Genomic DNA, 20,525 nt, shown 5'->3' with positions numbered 1-20,525 from the left:
TCTTTGTTTATTTCTATTCTGAGATGAACTTAATGATTTAAAATTTACTATGAAAAGTAAAGTCAATTTGACACCATCACAAACTCATGGCACAATTACAGAAGGTAAAACAAAGCTACCTCCCAAATACAATTGGTGTCTCTTGTTGCCCACGTTCTGTCAAAACTTATACACATTTGGTCTGTTCCAGAACTGCAAGAATGTAAAAGTATTTACTACGATAACCGATTTTCACTTTATGATATCGAAAAAACATTGCAAACATAGTAGATTCTTGCAGGTTCTGGAACAGAGCAAGTTTGTATATGTGTGTATTGTTTTGAATAACGAAGAAAATAATTTTATTTTTTTTTTCAAGTTTAGAGACAACAGAAATTTATATTTTCCACGATAATAAGCGACAAAATGTATAATTTTGGGATAAAATCATAGTAGAAGAATACAGGCAGATGCATCAACGCTTGGGAGCATTGATATGTCAAAAAATTTTAAATTTCTTTTCAAATATAAGTAGATTTTTATATTGTTTTCCATACGACGTCATTCGGAGGATATTATAATACTCGTTTTCAACAATTTTTACACATTTAAATAAATTTTCATTCAACATTTTCAATTCCGAATTTGGTTTGACAGTTCATTGTCCCAGCAGCTGTTTCGATGCGTCTACCCATGGTACAATGAAGAGAAGGTAGGTCAACTTTGAAAAAATTACAAGTATAGAGATCTACCTGTTTGGCTTGTAATGTCAGAATTAGTATCAAAACATAAAAAATCAAACAACTTGTTGCATGTATTTTGAATAAATAATTGAAAACCGCTAAAACTGAATTAAAGGTCAACACTTCTTTTTAAAACCAGGTTCTATATATCTCTATAGGATTATTTCGCTACAAAAACTCTAGATTTTGTCGATGCATACGATGAAATAAACATTTTGAAAACATCCGAATTTGAATGTTTTCTGAACAATTTTTTTGTTATTGAAAAGAAAACACATACATAAACAAATAAAGATGACATATTAAGCCAAGAAAATAAAAAAAATTGAAATCATATGGTATCATAGCCCTACCTTGATATCATTGTACCATGCGTCTACCTATATTCTTCTACCATGCCTAGAATATATTTCTCATTTGGTGGAGTTTGGAACTGTAAACCCCATATAAACAATAAATTGGTCATTATAAATCCCTATTTTTGCTTTATATCTCTTCCTATTCGTAAACTTTGCCCATTTTGCCTCTTCTTATTCGTTTGTTTTCGCGATTTGCCTGCTTCCTTCATTCTCAACAGTTTTTTGTTTATGTGTTTGGTGTCATCGCCTGTTCGCCGCCGCACTTTTTTCAAATGTAAGCCGCCGACTATGTCGTCTCAAATCGCCGCCAAGCAGCTAGAATATATATTGCGCGGGTGTTTTTCGCAAAGATAAAGAATAAAAAAATTACAAAAATTAAAAAAGTGCAAAAAAAGAAAATTTAAAGATATATTTATATTTTAATTATATTTCTTCTGCGCCAAATTCTTGCGGCAATTGACAACGATCTGTCACCGCTTGGCTTACACTTGATGCGCCGCCGCTGAAAAAATCGTCCCACTTCGTTGTCTGCTTAGTTTGCTTGGTGAATTTGCTTGTGCAGAAAGTTGATTTTTTAATTAAAAAATTAAGAAAAAATATAGAAAATATAACAATATACAATGTCTGAGGAAGTCAAAGAAGGTGAAATGAAAGAGGTTTCTGACGTTCCATCCGAAATAATGGAATTACCAAAAGAAAGTGAAGAAGAAAAGCCGGGTGTTTCCACTGAAATGAAAAGTCCAGCAAAGGATACACAAACAACCGAACAGGAGAAAATACAAGAAAATGTGGAGAAAAACACTGAACCAGAGACATTTCCGGAAAAGGAAAATGAGGGAACTGGGAACACATTCATATTAGAAATTCCAGTTGAAGGGGAAGACTTACCGACAAAAGATGTAGAATTGCAAGAAACAATGAATACAGATGCTGCAAAAACTCGTGTAGTGTCAGATGAAAGTCTTCCCCTCGATAAGAAGGACATAAATAAGGATAAGCAGCTCACAGAAACTACGGAAACTAAGATAGATAAAGACACAGAATCTGCTAAAGCGGATACATCAGCTGCTAATTCTAACAAAGAAGATCTTACACCTTCAATTACTCCAGAAGAAACTGATAACGACGACGCTGTAAAAGTTAAGACACCAATTTTGCCTGAAACAATGGATGATATCAAATCAGTCACCACATGTGAAGATAATGCTGTTGACATGGATACCACACATCAAGCTGAAGAAAGTGCATTAACAGTGGACAATAAAGGTCAAGAAGATTTGGAAGACAAATTAATAGATTCTGGAAAAGTGGACACACTTAATATTGATGCAAACAAGGATGATCCAATGGATGAAGATATAACCATGGGTCACAGTGAAAATATGGACACATGCGAATCCCAAGAGTCGACAAATCTTATCATAGATGAAACTTCGGAATTGACTGAAAATACGGATGAAAGAGAGGAGGTGGATGAAGGAGGTGAGAGTGGCGCAAAGAAAACAGTCACAGAAGGCATTGATGAATCAAAGGAGCCGACCAATGCAAACGAAAGTACTCATGATAAAACATCCGAAAGTCACGATGACGATGTTATAACTATTGAACAACCTCCCATGCCAGTCATAGAGATTGATGATGAAGACGAGGATGAGCCTGAGTCCAAATCACAAGCTGATAATGAAGTTAAACCTATGGACACAGACGATGCAACCCCGAAAGAAGCAAGTGGGGCAGAAAACGTGCCAGAGACAAAAGAGGAGGAAAATCTTTTGTCTATTGTGGATGAGAAATCTATGGAAGAAATTAGAAAAGAAAACGAAGAAACTAAAATCTCCGAAGAAGAACTCACTGAAGACACCACAGATGAAGTCTTCTACAATAAAGAATGTATTAACTATGAATGCCCCCATAAACATAAACAATATTTCAGGGTACCGCAATTTGCCTTTAGTTTCTTCAAGGTTAACAAAAAGAAATTTAAGGTGCAATATATTTGTGCCGATTGCTATGACAAGGCCCTAGATATGTACGAGGTTTGTAGACCCACAAAATAAATGTATTCAAATTCTATAATATAGATGGATCTTACTTTCAGGAATACTGTGGTTTAATAAGTGCGAAACAACCGCTTTTGCTTCAAAATATTCCAAGTGGCCGCCAAGAATTTGTGGAGATTATCGATAGCAGTGATGAGGAGGATGCATCTGCGGCAAACAAGGAAGTAGAATCAAGCCAGTCTGCATTCTCCCAAAATGATTTGCTTCTTATTGAAAGAGAGTTGCACAATAGCATCAAATCTGTATTGGACCGTGTTGATATACAAAATCAATTGACCTGGTCAAAGACAATACTTTCTGAGCGTTTAAAACGCTTAGAAAGGGAAACTGAATATGTAGACAATGAACTAAAGTCTCTGCAACGTAAAGCTGATAAAATGCATGAAGGCCTATACTCATGCCCCAAAATCAAAATACGCCAACTGCAGCCTTTGGATTTGAATAGTGGTCGCGTTATGAGCCTAGAGGGATCTCAACAAGAAGTGCAGGTGACATTAATTTGTTAATAAGTATTTACAAAAAAAGAAATAATAACATTTTATTATTACCAGCCCATTCCTCCAGTGGGAGAAATTGAAAGACCTGCCATACAACTCAATGGAATATATTATGCAGTCAAAAACAACGCTATCGCTAGCTGGGTTCCCTGCAAGGTGGTTGAATTTGTGGAGGGTGGAAACTTGGCTGTCAAGAATGTCAAATATTATAGAATTAAGTTCCTGAAAGCACAAAGTACAACTCTAAAAACTGTGCCCTCAAAGTATCTGGCATATTGTGATCCTCCGACGGTTAGACTTCCCATTGGTAAGTGCAGTATGTCATATATTTTGTATGTTTGGGTGTTGTATGTTTGTTTGTTTTAGGTACCCGTGTAATTGCCTACTTCGATGCCACTTCATTGGCCCGGGGACGGGAAAAAATCAATGTTCAAAGTGCTTTCTATCCTGGTATTATAGCTGAGCCCTTGAAACCCAATAATAAATTTAGGTAAAATTATTCAATTACGTAGATATAAATTATTTAATGGCTATTTCTTCCCTTTCTTGTAGATATTTAATATTTTATGATGATGGCTACACTCAATATGTCTACCACAAGGATGTGCGACTAGTGTGCAGCGTTTCGGAAAATGTTTGGGAGGATGTACATCCAGCATCAAGAGACTTTATACAAAAATATCTTACACAATACTCTATAAATCGCCCCATGGTTCAAACCCAAAAAGGCCAGTCAATGAATACCGAATCAAATGGCTATTGGTTGCATGCTCGTGTTGTTGACATTGATTGCAGTCTGGTTCTTATGCAATTTGAGGGTAGTAAAAGTCACACAGAATGGATATATCGTGGTTCCTTACGCTTAGGTCCCGTATTCAAAGAATATCAAAAAAGCCTGCAAAAAAGTTCAGCATTACCGGTTTCAAGACTTTCTAGAGTAAGTTTGAAGGATAGTTGGAATGTTACAAGAGCTTTAGATTATCATTATTTCCATTATTTGAACAGCGCACAGAACCGTTTATACGTTACACAGAAGATGAAGAATCCTCTGCACAACAGCAGCAACAACAACAGCAGCAGCAACAACAGCAACAAACTGAAAAAACAAATGAAACGAATAGAGCTGTAGCACGTAAAACTTTTGGACGTCCAGAATCGATGATGAATAATACTTCGACAACATCTGCCCAACAGCCACCAACACCGCCCGTTAAACATTTGAACAATTCTACAATTTATCTGGAAGATGAAAATAAACCCAAAGGAAAGGTTAGTTGGGAATTAATGTATTAGTTTTGGATAGAATTTTAAGCACAATCCCTTTCTAGGTTGTATATTACACAGCTAAAAGAAATCTACCACCGCGCAAATATAAACCGCACAAATGTTCTCCAGCATGTCTCATCCAAATTACTCATAATTTGAGTGCCTACAGTCCCCTGTCGAAACCTCTTCTCTCTGGCTGGGAACGTTTTATTCTGAGACAAAAAATCAAAAAAGTTGTCACCTACCGCGGTCCTTGTGGCAAGATCATGAGAAACATGAAAGAGTTGCGCCATTATTTGCGCACAACCAATAATACTTTGAATGTGGACAATTTTGATTTTAGTCCTGAAATCAATTGCCTGGCTGAGTATGTTATTGACAGTGCCATTGTTCAGAAACGCGACATATCCAATGGCCAAGAAAAAATGGCCATACCATTGGTAAATTATTACGACAACACATTGCCACCTGAATGTAAATACTCCGCCAAAGTTATACCCACGGAAGGTGTTCACATTAACACCGACCCTGAATTCTTTGTGGGTTGTGATTGTGAAGATGATTGCTCGGACAAATCGAAATGTTCTTGCTGGCAATTAACATTGGCTGGAGCCAAATACGGTAATCCAAACACTCCGCCCGATGAAGTGGGCTATCAATATAAACGTCTGTTGGATCATGTGCCAACAGGAATTTATGAATGTAATGCTCGCTGCAAATGCAAACAGAATTGTTTGAACCGTGTTGTCCAACATTCTTTGCAAATTAAACTACAAGTATTCAAGACGTCCAATAGAGGATGGGGTCTTCGTTGTATTAATGATGTACCACGCGGCAGTTTTGTGTGCATTTATGCAGGCCATTTGTTGACTGAAGCAAAGGCAAATGAGGTAAGATATTAAATGTAATTTATAGATTTTATTTTAATTGTATTTTGCTTTTAGGGTGGTCAAGATGCCGGAGATGAGTACTTTGCTGAGTTGGATTATATTGAAGTTGCCGAACAGATTAAAGAAGGCTATGAATCTGAGGTTGAACCACCAGAGCCTGAGGAGGAGGTAAGCCAAGATTGAAAAATATCAATTTGTTTTCCAATGACTGTGAATTTCTTTTTTTCAGGAACCCTATCAACCCGACTTAGATGACGACTTTACACCAAGCAAATCATTTTTGACACGGGCCAAAAAGCAAAATAAATCAGCTACTTCCAATAATGAAGATTCACAGGAAAGACAAGTTATTAACTTTAATCCCAATGCAGATATGAATGAAGATTCTGTGAGGGAGAAGTGAGTATATATTAAAAAGATTAAATATTACAGTATTAAACATTTAACTTTTGTTTACGATCCCACATAGTTCCATACGCAAACTCTATGGCAAGGATGAGGCTTGCTATGTCATGGATGCTAAAATATCTGGTAATTTGGGGCGATATTTCAATGTGGGTATATTTAAAAATTTTCCTCAACTTGGTTTTTTTAAATTGTCTTTGTTTTGCAGCATTCATGTTCACCCAATATGTTTGTACAAAATGTTTTTGTCGACACACATGATTTACGCTTCCCATGGGTGGCTTTCTTTGCTTCCTGTAATATACGTGCTGGCACAGAATTAACATGGAATTATAATTATGAAGTTGGCGTGGTTCCTGGTAAAGTTTTATATTGCCAATGTGGCGCTCCCAATTGCCGTTTACGTTTACTCTAAAGAATTAATTTTATCGAATGTGAAATGGAATTTTTTGATTTTTATTTATAAAATATCAGTACCATGACTGAACGTATTATTGTTGTTTTTTTGGGGGGACATGGGCAGGAGGTACGAATGTTTGGGTCGTGGACTTTATTACAACAAATAATAAGGGTATAAAAAGAGAACTGTATTAACGGCCCTTAACATTTATTTTCCTCACTGTTGTGCCGCCAGACGCATACAATATTGAACGCCGTCTTATTTACGGAACCGCCGACGATTAAACATTTATTCGGTCTTGTTATCTGTTAATGTAGTTTCTGGTGCATTAAAGAGCAGACGGGAGTAGTTTCGATTGTTTTCCAAGTTTTATATCGCTATATACCAACGACCATGAATCCCAATATGAATATGCATGCTATGCCACAGCAGCAACAGCAAATGGGCGGAGTTGGTGTTGGTCCGAACACAATGGGCGTCTCTCCTTTGATGCAGTCCTCACCACAACAACCACAGCCCCAGCAGCAACAACAAATGGCCCCAAATCCTCAACAACAGCAACAGCAGCAACAACAACAGGCCGATAAGCTGGACAATGTTTCCAAAGTCAAAATCCTATATGCACCAATGCGTGAGTCCTTGCTGACAACATTTCGAGCGGCCGCTTTCACTTTGCAACAAAATAACCTGACCGACAACTTGAAACGCGAGATTATAAATTCGTCCAAATTCGATAAACATCTCGAAGAATTCTATGCCTATTGTGATCAAATTGAGTTGCAGCTAAAAACTGTCATGCAATGCATGCAACAATTGTCGTCAAGCCAACATTATATGCCCGGTGCTGTGGCTCCTTCACGTACGGAACCCTATTTGCAAGACAACCCCGGCCCAATGCCATATCCCACATTTTTGAATACGGTACGAGTACATATACAAAGTACTAAGGATTTGCGCGATACTCTTATTAGTGCCTCTCAAAATATTTCGCAAGCCGATTGATGATGAATTGACATGGATTGAGCTATTTCTGGTGAGGAACGGAAGATGCAGAAAAAATGCAATTCATGATGCGTTAATTTAAGATTAGTGGTAAGGATATAAAAACATACAAACTTAGAAATGAAACTATCAATCAATAAATATGCTATAAAAAGATTAAACACAATGGCCTCAATGGATTTTCTAAGAAATTTGTTAAAAATTCAACATTTTTATTTAAAACACATTTTATTTTATAAATGTAAGTGAAATTGTAGGCAAATTCAATGTGCAGCTATAACAGTTTTCATCTCTATTCTTCTTCTTCCGACTCCTGCTGTTCGGCTAATTTTTGTAGACGTACCTTGAACAAGTTATCATCAACCAAATGCTGTTGTTGAACAAACTGTTTATTTCCACAACCAGCAACTGGACAACGCAAGCGCTTGTTTACACTTATAGCCTCCAAAATGTAACATTTTTCATAATGATGACCACACAAGGTATTCTTGACCGGATTTGCCATTCGTTGTTTCGTTATCGGATCGTATACATTAATTTCACTTTCCATAACGAATTCATCACATTCAACTCGACTAGCTCCTCTGCCTGATGCACTTGCCTCATCTTGTAAACTTTTCATTTGCATAAGTTGTTGGCGGAAGTTTTTAAATTCTGATGTATTTTTGGCATTACATTTTTTCTTTTCCAAATTTTGTTGTTGCCTCTTGTATTCATCAACAAATTCTTTCATTGTTCTCGTTTCCTTGGCAAGTTCCAAGCTTGCTTCGTGGCGCTTGAACTGTTCACTGATGACAGATAGATCCGCGGCTAAATTCAGATAGGATTCAACATCTTGAGTATCTAAAAAAGAAAAAATATTTCAGTTTCTTTGGATTTCAAATACTAAATTTAATCTCTTAGCCTATTTTAGACTATTCCGAAATCTACTTTATTATACGGTTGGGTTTTTTTTGCGATACTTTGCCATCCAGTTTAATGGTGTTTGCTGTTTGATTATGATTTATTTCAACTAACCACCAACATCTTTAAAATCATTGACCAAGCCCCAAAGTCAAGGTATGTGGCTCCAATATTTGACTCTCAATTGCTTACCAGGGCCACCAAAGGTTAACGCCAAGTTATATGTGTCCAACAAACATTGGCGGGCATTTTCCAGATCTGATTTTAATTGTGCATTCATTTTTAGACTTTCCTTTGCCGGAAAACCTGGGGAACTTTGGAATAACAAAATAATCTCTTCAAAGCGCACTCCAGCTCTGTTCCTTTGCCAACTCTGTTTATAGCCGGTTAAAATATTTTTTTAACTGCGTCATTTTTGTACGTTAGCTATGTACTACTATAAGTAATGTAATTCCATAGGTCTGTCTGTGTAATTTTATGATTATTTACTCAAATCTTTGTCACTCAATTAGAAAACAGATGACTTGCAGTAAGTAGTTTGTTGAACGCGCTCTGTGTGGCAGCTGTGGGATCAAATATTTTGTATTAATTCAAAAACAACTGAACATTTGGACATCCGGAATAACCACAGTTGATTTGTTACAATAATTTGATTGATGGCAGTGCCTTAGTATAATAGAGAACATAACGTTAAAAATGGTAAACGCATCGCCTAGTCACAACTCATAGGTATTTTCCATTGGAACGTTTTTAAATTTGGTGTGTTGTTTATTGTGGAACACCTGTTTAATTTCGTTCCAGAGATACAGATGCCGAAATTTTGCACTCTTTGCTCTCTTCTCACTTTCGATCTTTGGATCCCTTATACCTTCGCTTTTTTGTTTTGATTCTGCATTTTTCTTGGTTATTTTTTTTACCTCTCACTTTTCGTATTAGAGTTACCAAGTCACATTAATTTAGTCTTCTATAGTCAGTAAAGTGTGTGTGGCGTCTAAAGGATTTTATTATTTTGATAAATATAAATTAAGTATTTTTAATTATTTGGAGGCATGTTCAGTCCAAAAAACTATGAATACGATTGCACACGCAAGTGTAGATTGCGAGAGCATGGAAATGTTATAACCAATGCCTTAACTAAGCGGTCTATGGACGACGAAAAATTGGCAGCCTATGTGGCCAAAACATGTTGCAATTTTGCAGACATTGTTGATGATTTGGTAAATTAAATAATTAATATAATTTTGAATCATAAATACGTTTTCATTACATTTGTAGGGGCGTTCCGCTGTTCACTTGTCTGCCTCAGTGGATCGTTATGATATATTAGAATGGCTGCTTAATCACGGTGCCATTATCAGTAGCCGGGACTTCGAATCGGGTAGTACACCTCTGCACCGGGCCATATTTTATGGTTGTATTGATTGTGCCGTCTTGCTGTTGCGTTATGGGGCGAGCATTGACATTTTGGATGAGGACACACGATCTCCGTTGCAACAAGTTTGCCGTATGTGCGATTTCCCAAAACAATTTAAAGCGTAAGTGAAAATGTGGAACATCACTAGATCTAACTAGATAATTTCCAATTGGATTATGTCAGAATACAGCTATGGGGAATTTCATAATTCTGACTTATGGACCTTTAAAGTTCTGTGAATTATATGATTATAATCCGGTGCTAAGAAAATTTTCAATCCCAGTACTTTTCACCGGCTATATCATGTAGGCGGTATTGTGAAAGTAGGTTTAAGTTAAAAAATGTTGTGCTCTTAATAACGATAAAGCCAAACTAAGCATTTTAACTCGAACCGAACAATTCAAAAAAAAAAAAAAAAAAAAAATTGAACACATCCTTACTAAATCCGTCTGTATATTTCCTTGTTAATGTCTGACATTCTGGTTACTAGCTAACAGATATATCCGAATGTATTGGATAGCTTAAATAGACAAACTTCTTCTTATTTTAATGAATAATTTCTACTTCCTTTTTTCATTTCAGTTCCCCCAATAATGAACTGTTGGTATGGGGCTCCAATAAAAACTACAATTTAGGCGTTAACAATGATCAGGGCACAGATCATGTTCCACAAATGCTGGATTACTTTAGAAAAGAACAAATCTCCATACAATCGGTGGCACTGGGAGCCTATCACAGTTTATTTTTGGACAAAAAATCACATTTATATTCTGTGGGCCATGGCAAAGGTGGTCGTCTGGGTATTGGCAATGAAAATACCCTAAGCACCCCGAAGAGGGTGAAAATTACACTTAAAAATGCTGGAGAAGAAATTATATGCATAAGTGTTTCTCGCAAACATTCACTGGTCTTGACCAATCATTCATTGGTGTTTACGTGTGGTCTTAATGAAGATCATCAGTTGGGTGTGCGAGATGCGGGTGGTAAATTGTTGAATTTCAAAGAAGTTGTATCACTAAGAGATCAAGGAGCCGATGGCCTACAAAAGGTCATAGCAAGGGACTATCATTCATTGGCCTATTCGGAGAAATGCATTTATGTTTGGGGTACTAATTTGGGACAAATGGGATTTGATGCCAATACCAAAACGGTGCCAGTACCAAAAATGGTAAGACATAAGCAATATTTCCAAAATGAATGTTATTAAATATTACTGTATTTAGATGAAATTACCTGCCAAAACGTCCATACAATTTGTTGAAGCCAACAATGCTGCCACAGTGGTTGTGACCAAGGATAATAATATTATACTTTTCCACAATTACAAAATGAAAGTTATTAAAGCGCCAAAGTAAGTAGGACTCACTAAAATTCACTTCTTAATTTAAAGTAATTCCAAAATTTTTTTTCAGCTATGAGTCCTTGAAAAGTGTGGCTGTTATTGAGGGCAATAGCGCAAAGTCGGAAAAAGGCAGTGCCAGTGCCCTTAAGTTATTGGTGTTGACCCAAACCAATGTGGTGTTCTTATGGTATCAATTGACACAAAACTTTTATAGGTAAAATGCAATGATAATGCTTTTTTAAGACTTTTTCTAATTGATTTTTTCTTCCTCCGTGACAGATGTTCCTTTTCACAAATCCGCCTAACACAAATTGACAAAATATTCTACAAAGGCAATCAAGTTTTAATTTTATCCCAAGGGGATGTATACAAGGGCAAATGCCAACAAGTTCCACTGCCACAATATTACAATGCTGCCGAGGGATCTGGCCAATCAAAAGATCTAGGCAACATATGGTCACGCAGTGATTATCGTTCCTCAGAAATGGCCAAAGATTTTATGATACGCATCGATTTACAACATATCATACAAATAGATCGTGCTGTTGATATCTTTTGTGATGATGATTTCGCCTCCTTTGCCTGCCTGCAAGAATCGTCGATGAAATATTTTAAAGCGCCCACATTGAATCCAGAAGAATATACTTTCAAGAAACTTTATCATGATGTCTCCGAATACGATGCCATTCATGATATATTATTTCATGTGGATGGTGAAAAGTTTCCAGCCCACAAGTTTCTAATTCATGCCCGAGCGCCGGGTCTAAAGGAATTGATTTCCTCGTATGAAGATAAGGATATTTATTTGAATATGCAATTGCTGACATCGAAAATGTTTGAAATAATTTTGAAATTTATCTATTCAAATTATTTGCCAAATGAGCAGGGTATGTAGCTGAAATCATCTCAAATTACTTTATTATTTTAATTTTATTATTCCATTGCAGACTTGGAAGATATTCAAAGCAGTTTGCACACCGATGCTCCCTCGGAATTGGATGAAGTTTGTGAAATCTTTTTGAATTTTGTGGAACAATTTCATATCACAAATTTGGCCAACTATTTGAAACAGTAAGTGTGACCACAACAAATGTGCGAGGCATTCTAAAAAATCTCTATTGCGTTTTTCTAGTTACTTGCAACAACGCCCCTTCTATCTGCCACACATTGTGGACAAGTCCAAATATCGTTTTAATCGCCTGCGCCTAACCGACTACCCCAATCTCTATGACATACGCATTATATGTGAAAATAATGTTGAACTACCAGCCCATAAATGTGTTTTGGTGGCACGTTTGGAATATTTTGAAATGATGTTCACACACACCTGGGCTGAACAGAGCACAATTAATTTAACCACCGTACCCTATGAATATATGCTGGCCATTATCGAGTTCCTCTACAGTCAAGATGTGGAACATTTTCGCAAACAACAATATCGTGAAACGTTCCTCTACAATATGATTGTATTTTGTGATCAGTTCTTTATTGAACGGCTCCGTAAGGTGTGTGAGATTCTATTGTTGGACAAAATTTCCATACGGAAATGTGGTGACATGTTGGAATTTGCGGCGATGTATAATTGTGAGTTCTTGAAGAAAGGCTGTTTGGATTTTATATGCCAAAATTTGGCACGAGTTTTGCTGCAAAAGAGTCTATACAATTGTGAGCCGGAGGCTATTAAGTGCATAAATGCCCATTACCGAGATACGTTTAAGAATGTATTTGATTATCGCATGATTACCCCCAGTTCGGAGGCTGTGGGTGATGAGTGCCTAATGAGTTTTGTGGAAGATTTTCAAGTGGACCTAAGTTATCGCATGGATGAAGATGAGCAATCGGAATATCGTGCCATGAATAAATCCAAGGCGAAGGAACATAAGACCAAGCAAACAACGACCAGACAATATGAAAGAGAGGCCATAACCTCAATGATGGAGACATTGAATATGTCCGAAAGTAGGGAAAAAGAAAAGACCAATGAGAAATCGGCAGCAATAAAAGATGCTGAAAATGTGGCAAATAAGTTGCAAATGGAGGCGAAATCATGGATGAAAGTTGTGGATAAAAAGGAACAAAAGAAAAAGACAAACCCCATCGTTGAGGCTGCCATCAAATCTAATGAAATAATGAAACAAGAAATTAATGCATCCACAAGCAATTGTAACACTGCATTTACTAGCCTTAATAAATCCGTAGAATTAGCAACAACAACAACAAAGGATATTTCGCCTGAAAAAGACTTAACCTCAAAGGTATCATATAATATAAATCTTGCCGAATTGACTACACCGCCCAGAGAAAAGTTATCACAAAAGCAACGCAAACGCTTGTCATCGGAAAATTCAAATTTAACATCCTGGCGGGCACCCATTGCTGTTAGTGAAACGAAAGCAATGCCAGTGCCACAAAATGCTTGGGGTAATGTGCCAATGGCTCAATCACCAGGCGGTCTAAATGACATTGATTTCGATGTCCCCACCGGAAGTTCATATGACCCTACCTCTTTTGCCAATATGATGAGAAGTAATAGCAAAACAGCCACATCGCCCCCTGCAACAGCGGCACCAAATAGTTTTACACAAATTTTAGCCGAAGAAAAGCGGCAAAAAGAATACTACGATCGTGTACGCAACAAATCGTTGGCTTTAACACAAATCGAAGAACAAGCTATTGCCGAACTTAAAGAATTTTATAATGTTGAAAATGTGGTTGATGAAATTATAACCATTGAGAGGAAACCGCAGCCAACCACTATTAATTTTGCCATATGGCAAAGAAATTGAAGCACACAAATGAGAGGAAGAAAGGTAATTACTTTGTTGTTGTTGATGGGGTCCTAGACCATTATACATTAGCTGGAATGTATTGAGACTTTTTTTGGAGGCATTATATCAAACAAACCCATATTCTAAGATTGATATTTAGTACTAACGGCGTTTTTTTATTATTGATAATTTTAAACATAAGTTAACAAACAAAACAGAATATTTCAACAAAAAAAAAACATTATGTATATACATATAAGAGGTTTACATTAAAAAATACAAATAAATTATTATGCAAAAACAATAAAAGAAAAAAACACACAATGGAAATATTAATTTACATACTTAAAATAATTAATATAAGAATTTAGAATAGTGTTTTTTTTTTACATTTTTAACCCTTTTACCTTTGTATTATGCCAAAATTTTTTTAACTTATTTGAGAGTTTACACGATAAAAAGTTATTATTACTAAAATGAGAGGGTGAGCAGAGTATCATCATAAGTGTTGTCCAAAAACACGCACACACACGTTTGTATGTCATATCTAAAAACACTCTTTGCGGAATGCAAAACCATATTGATCGCATTTGATACGCAACGTTTTGGCCAATTGTGGTGGTCCACAATAGAAAACGGTAACTTTTCCCTTCTTTTGGGCCTGCAGTTGTTTAAATACCTTGTCCCAGTTGGGACGTCCAGCATTGGTGCGGGTTTTAAGGCCGGTAATAAGATCACGTTTACCCTGAAATGAAATAAAAAGAAAAAAAAAAACGCATTCATAAATGGAAATTTCATAATTCTTGCCCACAGAGAATTGCTGAGACAAGAAATATTTTTAACACATGATTTGATTTTATTGCGCAATAATTATTTCCGTAGTGTTTAGTTTAATATTTTCTAAATTTATTTATTATTTTAATGTAATCTGCAGAAAAATTCAAATCAAAATTTATTTTTCTTTTCAGTTTGCATGTTATACTTTGTTATCGTTTTGCACAATCATTATTAAATTCAATCAATCAATCATCCCTCATCATTTGCAACTAAATTGATAACATTTCATTATCGAAAGGTAAGTCAAATCAGATCTCATTACATTGTCCTTCGCTCACTATTTTTTTAAATTAGTTGTCACTAAATTTGTCGTGGTTCATTAAAAATATTTTTTTGATGTGGAAATGTGGTGATTTGTTGGAATTTGCCACGAAATATAATTACGAGTTCTTGAAGAAAGATTGTTTGAATTTCATATGCCAACATTTGACATGAGCTTTGCTGCAAAAGTATCTACACAATTGTGGGCTGTAGGCTTTTAATTGTTTAACGGCTCATTTAAGAGATACTTTTAAAAATGTATTTGATTATCATATGAATACCCCCAGTTCGGAGGCTGTGGATGATGTATGTCTAATGAGCTTTTAGAAGCAAGACTTTATTGTCGTTCTATGTTCGGAGGGAACTCTGTTATGGCTATTATATTTGTCATGGATCTGTCTCTATTTAAAATCAACAAATGTCAATTTGCTTCAATGTATTTGGTTTGGACTCTGAGGGTGGTGTTCACTGGGTGACTAGGTGACCTCATTGCTGTTTCAGTATGAATACGATTCGGACCTGCATGATAAGATTTCTCTTACACCTTTGGACCTCTTCTGCTGTTAGACCAATATATCGCATTAAGAGGTTAACAAAGAGACTATTTTCAGTTCGGAGTGTATTTTAGGGGTATTCTTTGTTCAAATTTGATATCTTTGTTGTCTGTTTGAAGGTATTATGAATTGTTCTAAATAATAAAAAAAATCCGAATCCACTATTGCGCATTCATGTCAACATTCCAATTTTCTGAACTGTTTTTTTTTTATTGGAAAAACATAAGGACTGAAAAAATATATTTTTCTCAGTACTTGTTAATTGATTTTGCTGTAAAAAAACTCCATGTTTTCGGAGTCTGTTTTTTATAAAAAAAGTTAATTATACCCTTAGCCATATGGCTAGCGAGGGTATACATCATTTGACGCGGAGAAAATTTGCTTTGAAATTACGGTTTTTGACCCTAGGTCTCTTTGGACCAAATCCGTTTTAGGGCTTTTGGAGTTGATCTAGCGATGTCCGTACGTCCGTCCGTCTGTCTGTATGGCTGGCTTGTGCGCACGATAACTCTCGAAGGGAGTATCCGATTTAATCCAAATTTGGTACATCGTAATATTATTATCAAATTTAGATCGAGTTCGGAAATGGACAATATTGGTCCACTCCTTCTGGTACCTCTCCCAAAAAAGGTCGACATTTTCAAAAAAAATATTTAACTGCACAGAAAGAGAATCGATAAACCGATTTTGCTTCAACTTTGCAAATCCTAATATTTGCATCAGAGCTGGGTCAGGTGCGTAAATGGACAATATAGGTCCACTCCATCAAGTACGTTCCACACAAAGGGTCAAAATTTTGAATAATTCTAACTTTTATTAAATGTGATGTAAGATTCCGATTGTCTTCAAATTACACGTATCACAATATTTTTTTTAATCCAAGGTCTGGTGTGAAGATGGAGTATATCGGTCCACTCCTTCTGGTACCTCCCCCAAAAAAGGTCGAAAATTTCAAAGAAAATAATTTACTGCACAGAAAGAGAAAGGATGATCCGAGTTTGTTCAAACTTTGCAAATTCAAATATTTGCATCAGTGCTGGGCCATGTGCGAAAATGGACAATATACGTCCACTCCCTCAAGTACCTTCCCCACAAAGGGTCAACATTTTGAAAAATTCTAACTCTTATAAAATGTGATGTAAGATTCCGATTGTCTTCAAATTACACATATCACAATATTTTTTATTACTCCATCGTCTGGTGTGAAGATGGAGTATATCGGTCCACTCCTTCTGGTACCTCTCCCACAAAAGGTCGAAATTTTCAAAAAAAATATTTAACTGCACAGAAAGAGAATCGATAAACCGATTTTGCTTCAACTTTGCAAATCCTAATATTTGCATCAGAGCTGGGTCAGGTGCGCAGATGGACAATATAGGCCCACTCCATCAAGTACCTTCCACACAAAGGGTCAAATTTTTTAATAATTATAACTCATATAAAATGTGATGTAAGATTCTGATTGTCTTCAAATTACACATATCACAATATTTTTATCAGTCCAAGGTCTGGTGCGAAGATGGAATATATCGGTTCAAAATTTTGAATACATCACCCACAAAGGGTCACAATTTCCAATACATAACTTGCGAAACAAGTTAGCGATGGAATTTATGATTTCGCATAAAATTGGATATAAATGTTCGATTTTCTTGTTATTTGATCCATACTTATATTTGTATCTGTTGATCGACTATATCTGACGACTAAGACACACATTTTACCATTTTTTAAAAATTATCACATATTTCATATAAAGTCAAGGAAGTAACCAATGTAGTCCAAACGTGACACGTCGCACCATTAATATCATCTTTATTTAGGTCCGATACGAAATGTTCAATATTGACTCATTCCTTCGGAACCTACATCATAAAGGGTCAAACATTTTAATAATGATAACAGAATTCAAAATATTTTTATACCCTCCACCTTGGAAAGGAGGGTATATTAACTTTGTCATTCCGTTTGTAACATCCCTAAATATTCGTTTTAGACCCCATAAAGTATATATATTCATAATCAGCATAAAATTCTAAGTCGATTTAACGATGTCCGTCTGTCTGTCTGTCCGTCTGTCTGTCTGTCTGTTGAAATCACGATACAGCCCACATTATTTGACGTAGAGCTCCAAAATATTTGCATTGTGTCTAGGATGGTTGGTATTGAAAATGAGATATATCGGTCCACGTTCTGGTATAGTCCCCATATAACGGTAAATCCCGATATTCGGTATTTTGATGATTTATGCCACATTTTTTCACGGATTTGTCTTAAAATTGGTATTTGTAGGTCATAGCGGGTCCCTGAGCGTGTGGCAAAACATTGCATGTATAGGTCCACGTTGTGGTATAGCCCCCATATAAAGGTACCTCCCGATATTTAGTATTTTAGTTTTTTTTACCACATTTTTTCACGGATTTGTCTGAAAATCGGTATTTGTTGGTCAGAATGAGTTCCAGCTCCGGTGGCGAAACATTGTAATTATAGGTCCACGTTTTGGTATAGCCCCCATATAACGGTACCTCCCGATATTCGGTAATTTGATGATTTTTGCCACATTTTTTCAGGGATTTGTTCGAAAATGGTATTTGTTGGTCATAATTGGTTCCGGCTCCGGTGGCGAAACATTGCATGCATGGGTCCATGATTTGATATAGCCCCCATATAACGGTACCTCCCGATATTCGGTATTTTGATGGTTTTTGCCACATTTTTTCACTGATTTGTCTAAAAATTGGTATTTGTGGGTCATAATGGGTTCCAGCTCCGGTGGCGAAACATTGTAATTATAGGTCCACGTTTTGGTATAGCCCCCATATAACGGTACCTCCCCATAATCGGCATTTTAATGGTTTTTGCCACATTTCTTCTAATGTTTCTTTTACCCTAAGGTGGAGGGTATTAAAAGTTTGGCCCGGCCGAACTTAATGTTTTTTTACTTGTTAAATAATCGAACATTGCCCCCAGCCAATTGCCTCAAGATATCTGTCGGCAAAACCGACTGACACTTTTTAACATGTTTGCATTCACTTTTATAACCTCATTCGGCAACAGTCCCTTTGTTTTGGGACTTTTAGAATTAAACTCACCTTTTCATGCAACAAATCCAAGGCCAATTGCAGACCCACAGCCTTCATATCGGTACGTTGTAGGGCACTTGTTATATACATGTGCATATCCAGGAATCTAGGAATGAAAAAAGAAATAAAATTAAATACAATTTCTTTACCTCATAATTCCCTTTACCTCTCCATGGCTCCACCCAGCTCTGCCTGTTCAATTTCCAATTGTGACAGTAAATTGACAAACCATTCAAATGACCTCTGGTCACGATTGATCCAAAAGAAATCCACCTTGCGTAGATTCATTACCGATTTCGGTATATCACTGGCCCATTCAAACAGGCAGCGGGGACAATGATGGCGGGCCTTCCAATAGCGATGCATTATGGATTGTAAAATCGAGGCAAAGGGTGTGACACCAATGCCGGTGCCAATCAACACCGCATGCTGGGCCATAAAGATGTGTGACGATGGGGCACCATAGGGACCATCAATGAATATCTGAGATGTGCAAAGAAAAATTTAAATATATTACGAATTTTCCAATTTCAAATGTTGAGTAGATTTCAAATGTATTTTAAAAAGAAGCCCAAACCTCTAACACGCCAGCATCAAGTATAACCTTGCCACCAGAGTTAGTTGTACCATTGGCGGGTATACTGCCACTACTGCCCCGATTTTTAATGGAGGTCGATAATGAACGCAAAAATGTGGGACGTCTAAAACGTCCTACTCGGTTATTTGTTGTTGTTGATGATCTACTGTTGTAGTGGTGGTTGGTGTGATCCTAAAATATTGGTATGAAATGTTGTGTTGAAGCAGGTTTTTTTTTTTAATTTCAATTTTCGAATTTATCAACGGAAAAGTAAGCTGTTTTGTTGTGAGGTTATTTTTGAAGTATTTTTACGCAATGAGTTTCTATGCCAAGCATATTGGTTCTTAGACAACTGTTTAAAATCCTTACCTCCAGAGGCTTTGATACCACCATATCGGCATCATCATGATTAGTGTCCTTGTTGTTGTTGCTGTGATCTGGAATGTTAACAAAGTTTAATAAACCTTAAAAAGTGAATTTGGTTTTCCAAAGTTCTACCTGTGGATACTCTTCCCTCCTCCGCCTGTATGGCATTACATGTCTGTTCCGTGTGATTTTGTTTTGGTGTAAATTCTGTTTCACTCTCCTCCACACTTGGCGTTTTGAAGGCAATAATTGTGGGCTTGTTGCGCATGTAGCGGAAACTCTGTGCCAGTGACTTATTCTGTGGACTCATATAGGCAAAACCAGAACTTAGTCGTGCTCTGCGTATGCGTGTCTCATCAAATGATCTTTCCGACTCTGAACGTCCCAAAGTGTGTAAGCTAAGGAAGGAAAGATTTTTTTGAAAATAATTAACTCAATTCAAAGATAATGGAATTCAACCTCAGTTCCCAAAAACTAAAAGACAACACTGGTATTCACTCTAGCTTCCGAATGTAATCAAGTAGTTCAATACAATTTTGCTCAAATATTATTTAGGTTTGTATTGATTTTTTTTTGAAATGGGTTACATAGATCCTCTTTTTGAATTGACCCCAAAAAAGGGGTCAAAAAATAATTATAGGGTAAATCCAACAGATTTGGCCGGGCAGAACTTTTAATACCCCCCAGCTTTGGGTAAAGAAAACCTTTTTATATAAAAGTATCTGAATTCAAACGTGTTTCAAAAAGCCATAAAGTGGGTGAGGCCGTTGTATGGGAGCCGTACGAAAACGGGAACCTCTATAGACAATTTTATACTTC

The 20,525-nt window shown here is 36.4% G+C and overlaps 5 protein-coding genes across 7 annotated transcripts in view; 3 read left to right on the top strand and 2 right to left on the bottom strand.

The window, feature by feature from the left end:
* The first annotated feature begins 1,602 nt into the window (after nucleotides 1-1,602).
* Nucleotides 1,603-6,686, top strand: LOC101893339 (histone-lysine N-methyltransferase eggless). Its single transcript, XM_005177411.4, has 11 exons — nucleotides 1,603-3,117; nucleotides 3,180-3,629; nucleotides 3,693-3,945; nucleotides 4,005-4,128; nucleotides 4,191-4,575; nucleotides 4,644-4,907; nucleotides 4,967-5,794; nucleotides 5,849-5,962; nucleotides 6,024-6,193; nucleotides 6,264-6,348; nucleotides 6,408-6,686. Exons 1-11 carry the CDS (start codon nucleotides 1,702-1,704, stop codon nucleotides 6,612-6,614), a joined length of 4,296 nt encoding a protein of 1,431 aa, XP_005177468.1. The 5' UTR covers nucleotides 1,603-1,701; the 3' UTR covers nucleotides 6,615-6,686.
* Nucleotides 6,687-6,898: 212 nt separating this feature from the next.
* On the top strand, nucleotides 6,899-7,767 carry LOC101893511 (mediator of RNA polymerase II transcription subunit 29). The gene has a single exon (XM_005177412.4). It carries the CDS (start codon nucleotides 6,993-6,995, stop codon nucleotides 7,599-7,601), a length of 609 nt encoding a protein of 202 aa, XP_005177469.1. The 5' UTR covers nucleotides 6,899-6,992; the 3' UTR covers nucleotides 7,602-7,767.
* Nucleotides 7,743-8,904, bottom strand: LOC101894964 (E3 SUMO-protein ligase NSE2). Its single transcript, XM_005177421.4, has 2 exons — nucleotides 8,697-8,904; nucleotides 7,743-8,444 (listed from the first exon to the last, which is right to left on the bottom strand). Exons 1-2 carry the CDS (start codon nucleotides 8,782-8,784, stop codon nucleotides 7,894-7,896), a joined length of 639 nt encoding a protein of 212 aa, XP_005177478.1. The 5' UTR covers nucleotides 8,785-8,904; the 3' UTR covers nucleotides 7,743-7,893.
* A 556-nt stretch (nucleotides 8,905-9,460) lies between these two features.
* LOC101893679 (inhibitor of Bruton tyrosine kinase) lies at nucleotides 9,461-14,293 on the top strand. The gene is made up of 8 exons (XM_005177413.4): nucleotides 9,461-9,721; nucleotides 9,780-10,039; nucleotides 10,501-11,086; nucleotides 11,142-11,269; nucleotides 11,331-11,474; nucleotides 11,540-12,147; nucleotides 12,208-12,331; nucleotides 12,393-14,293. The coding sequence occupies exons 1-8, from the start codon at nucleotides 9,554-9,556 to the stop codon at nucleotides 14,044-14,046; spliced, it is 3,672 nt and encodes a 1,223-aa protein (XP_005177470.1). The 5' UTR covers nucleotides 9,461-9,553; the 3' UTR covers nucleotides 14,047-14,293.
* A 143-nt stretch (nucleotides 14,294-14,436) lies between these two features.
* The window catches only part of LOC101895123 (uncharacterized), a 50,613-nt gene continuing 44,524 nt past the window's right edge, over nucleotides 14,437-20,525 (bottom strand). For 2 of the 3 annotated variants that reach the window (XM_059130848.1, XM_059130849.1), the window contains exons 12-17: nucleotides 19,839-20,104; nucleotides 19,710-19,777; nucleotides 19,341-19,532; nucleotides 18,930-19,246; nucleotides 18,773-18,869; nucleotides 14,437-14,773 (exon numbers count right to left, since the gene is read on the bottom strand). In XM_059130848.1, the coding sequence (XP_058986831.1) occupies nucleotides 14,576-14,773; nucleotides 18,773-18,869; nucleotides 18,930-19,246; nucleotides 19,341-19,532; nucleotides 19,710-19,777; nucleotides 19,839-20,104 (1,138 nt within the window). In that variant the 3' untranslated portion in view covers nucleotides 14,437-14,575. The remainder of the gene's footprint in view (nucleotides 14,774-18,772; nucleotides 18,870-18,929; nucleotides 19,247-19,340; nucleotides 19,533-19,709; nucleotides 19,778-19,838; nucleotides 20,105-20,525) is intronic. The other variant, XM_059130850.1, reaches the window with a different exon arrangement.

Source organism: Musca domestica, unplaced genomic scaffold (assembly GCF_030504385.1).
Source record: "Musca domestica strain aabys unplaced genomic scaffold, Musca_domestica.polishedcontigs.V.1.1 8, whole genome shotgun sequence".
In the NCBI taxonomy this organism is placed as follows: domain Eukaryota; kingdom Metazoa; phylum Arthropoda; class Insecta; order Diptera; family Muscidae; genus Musca; species Musca domestica.
Note: the sequence above shows the minus strand (reverse complement) of the source record. Positions and strands in the feature narration are given on the sequence as shown.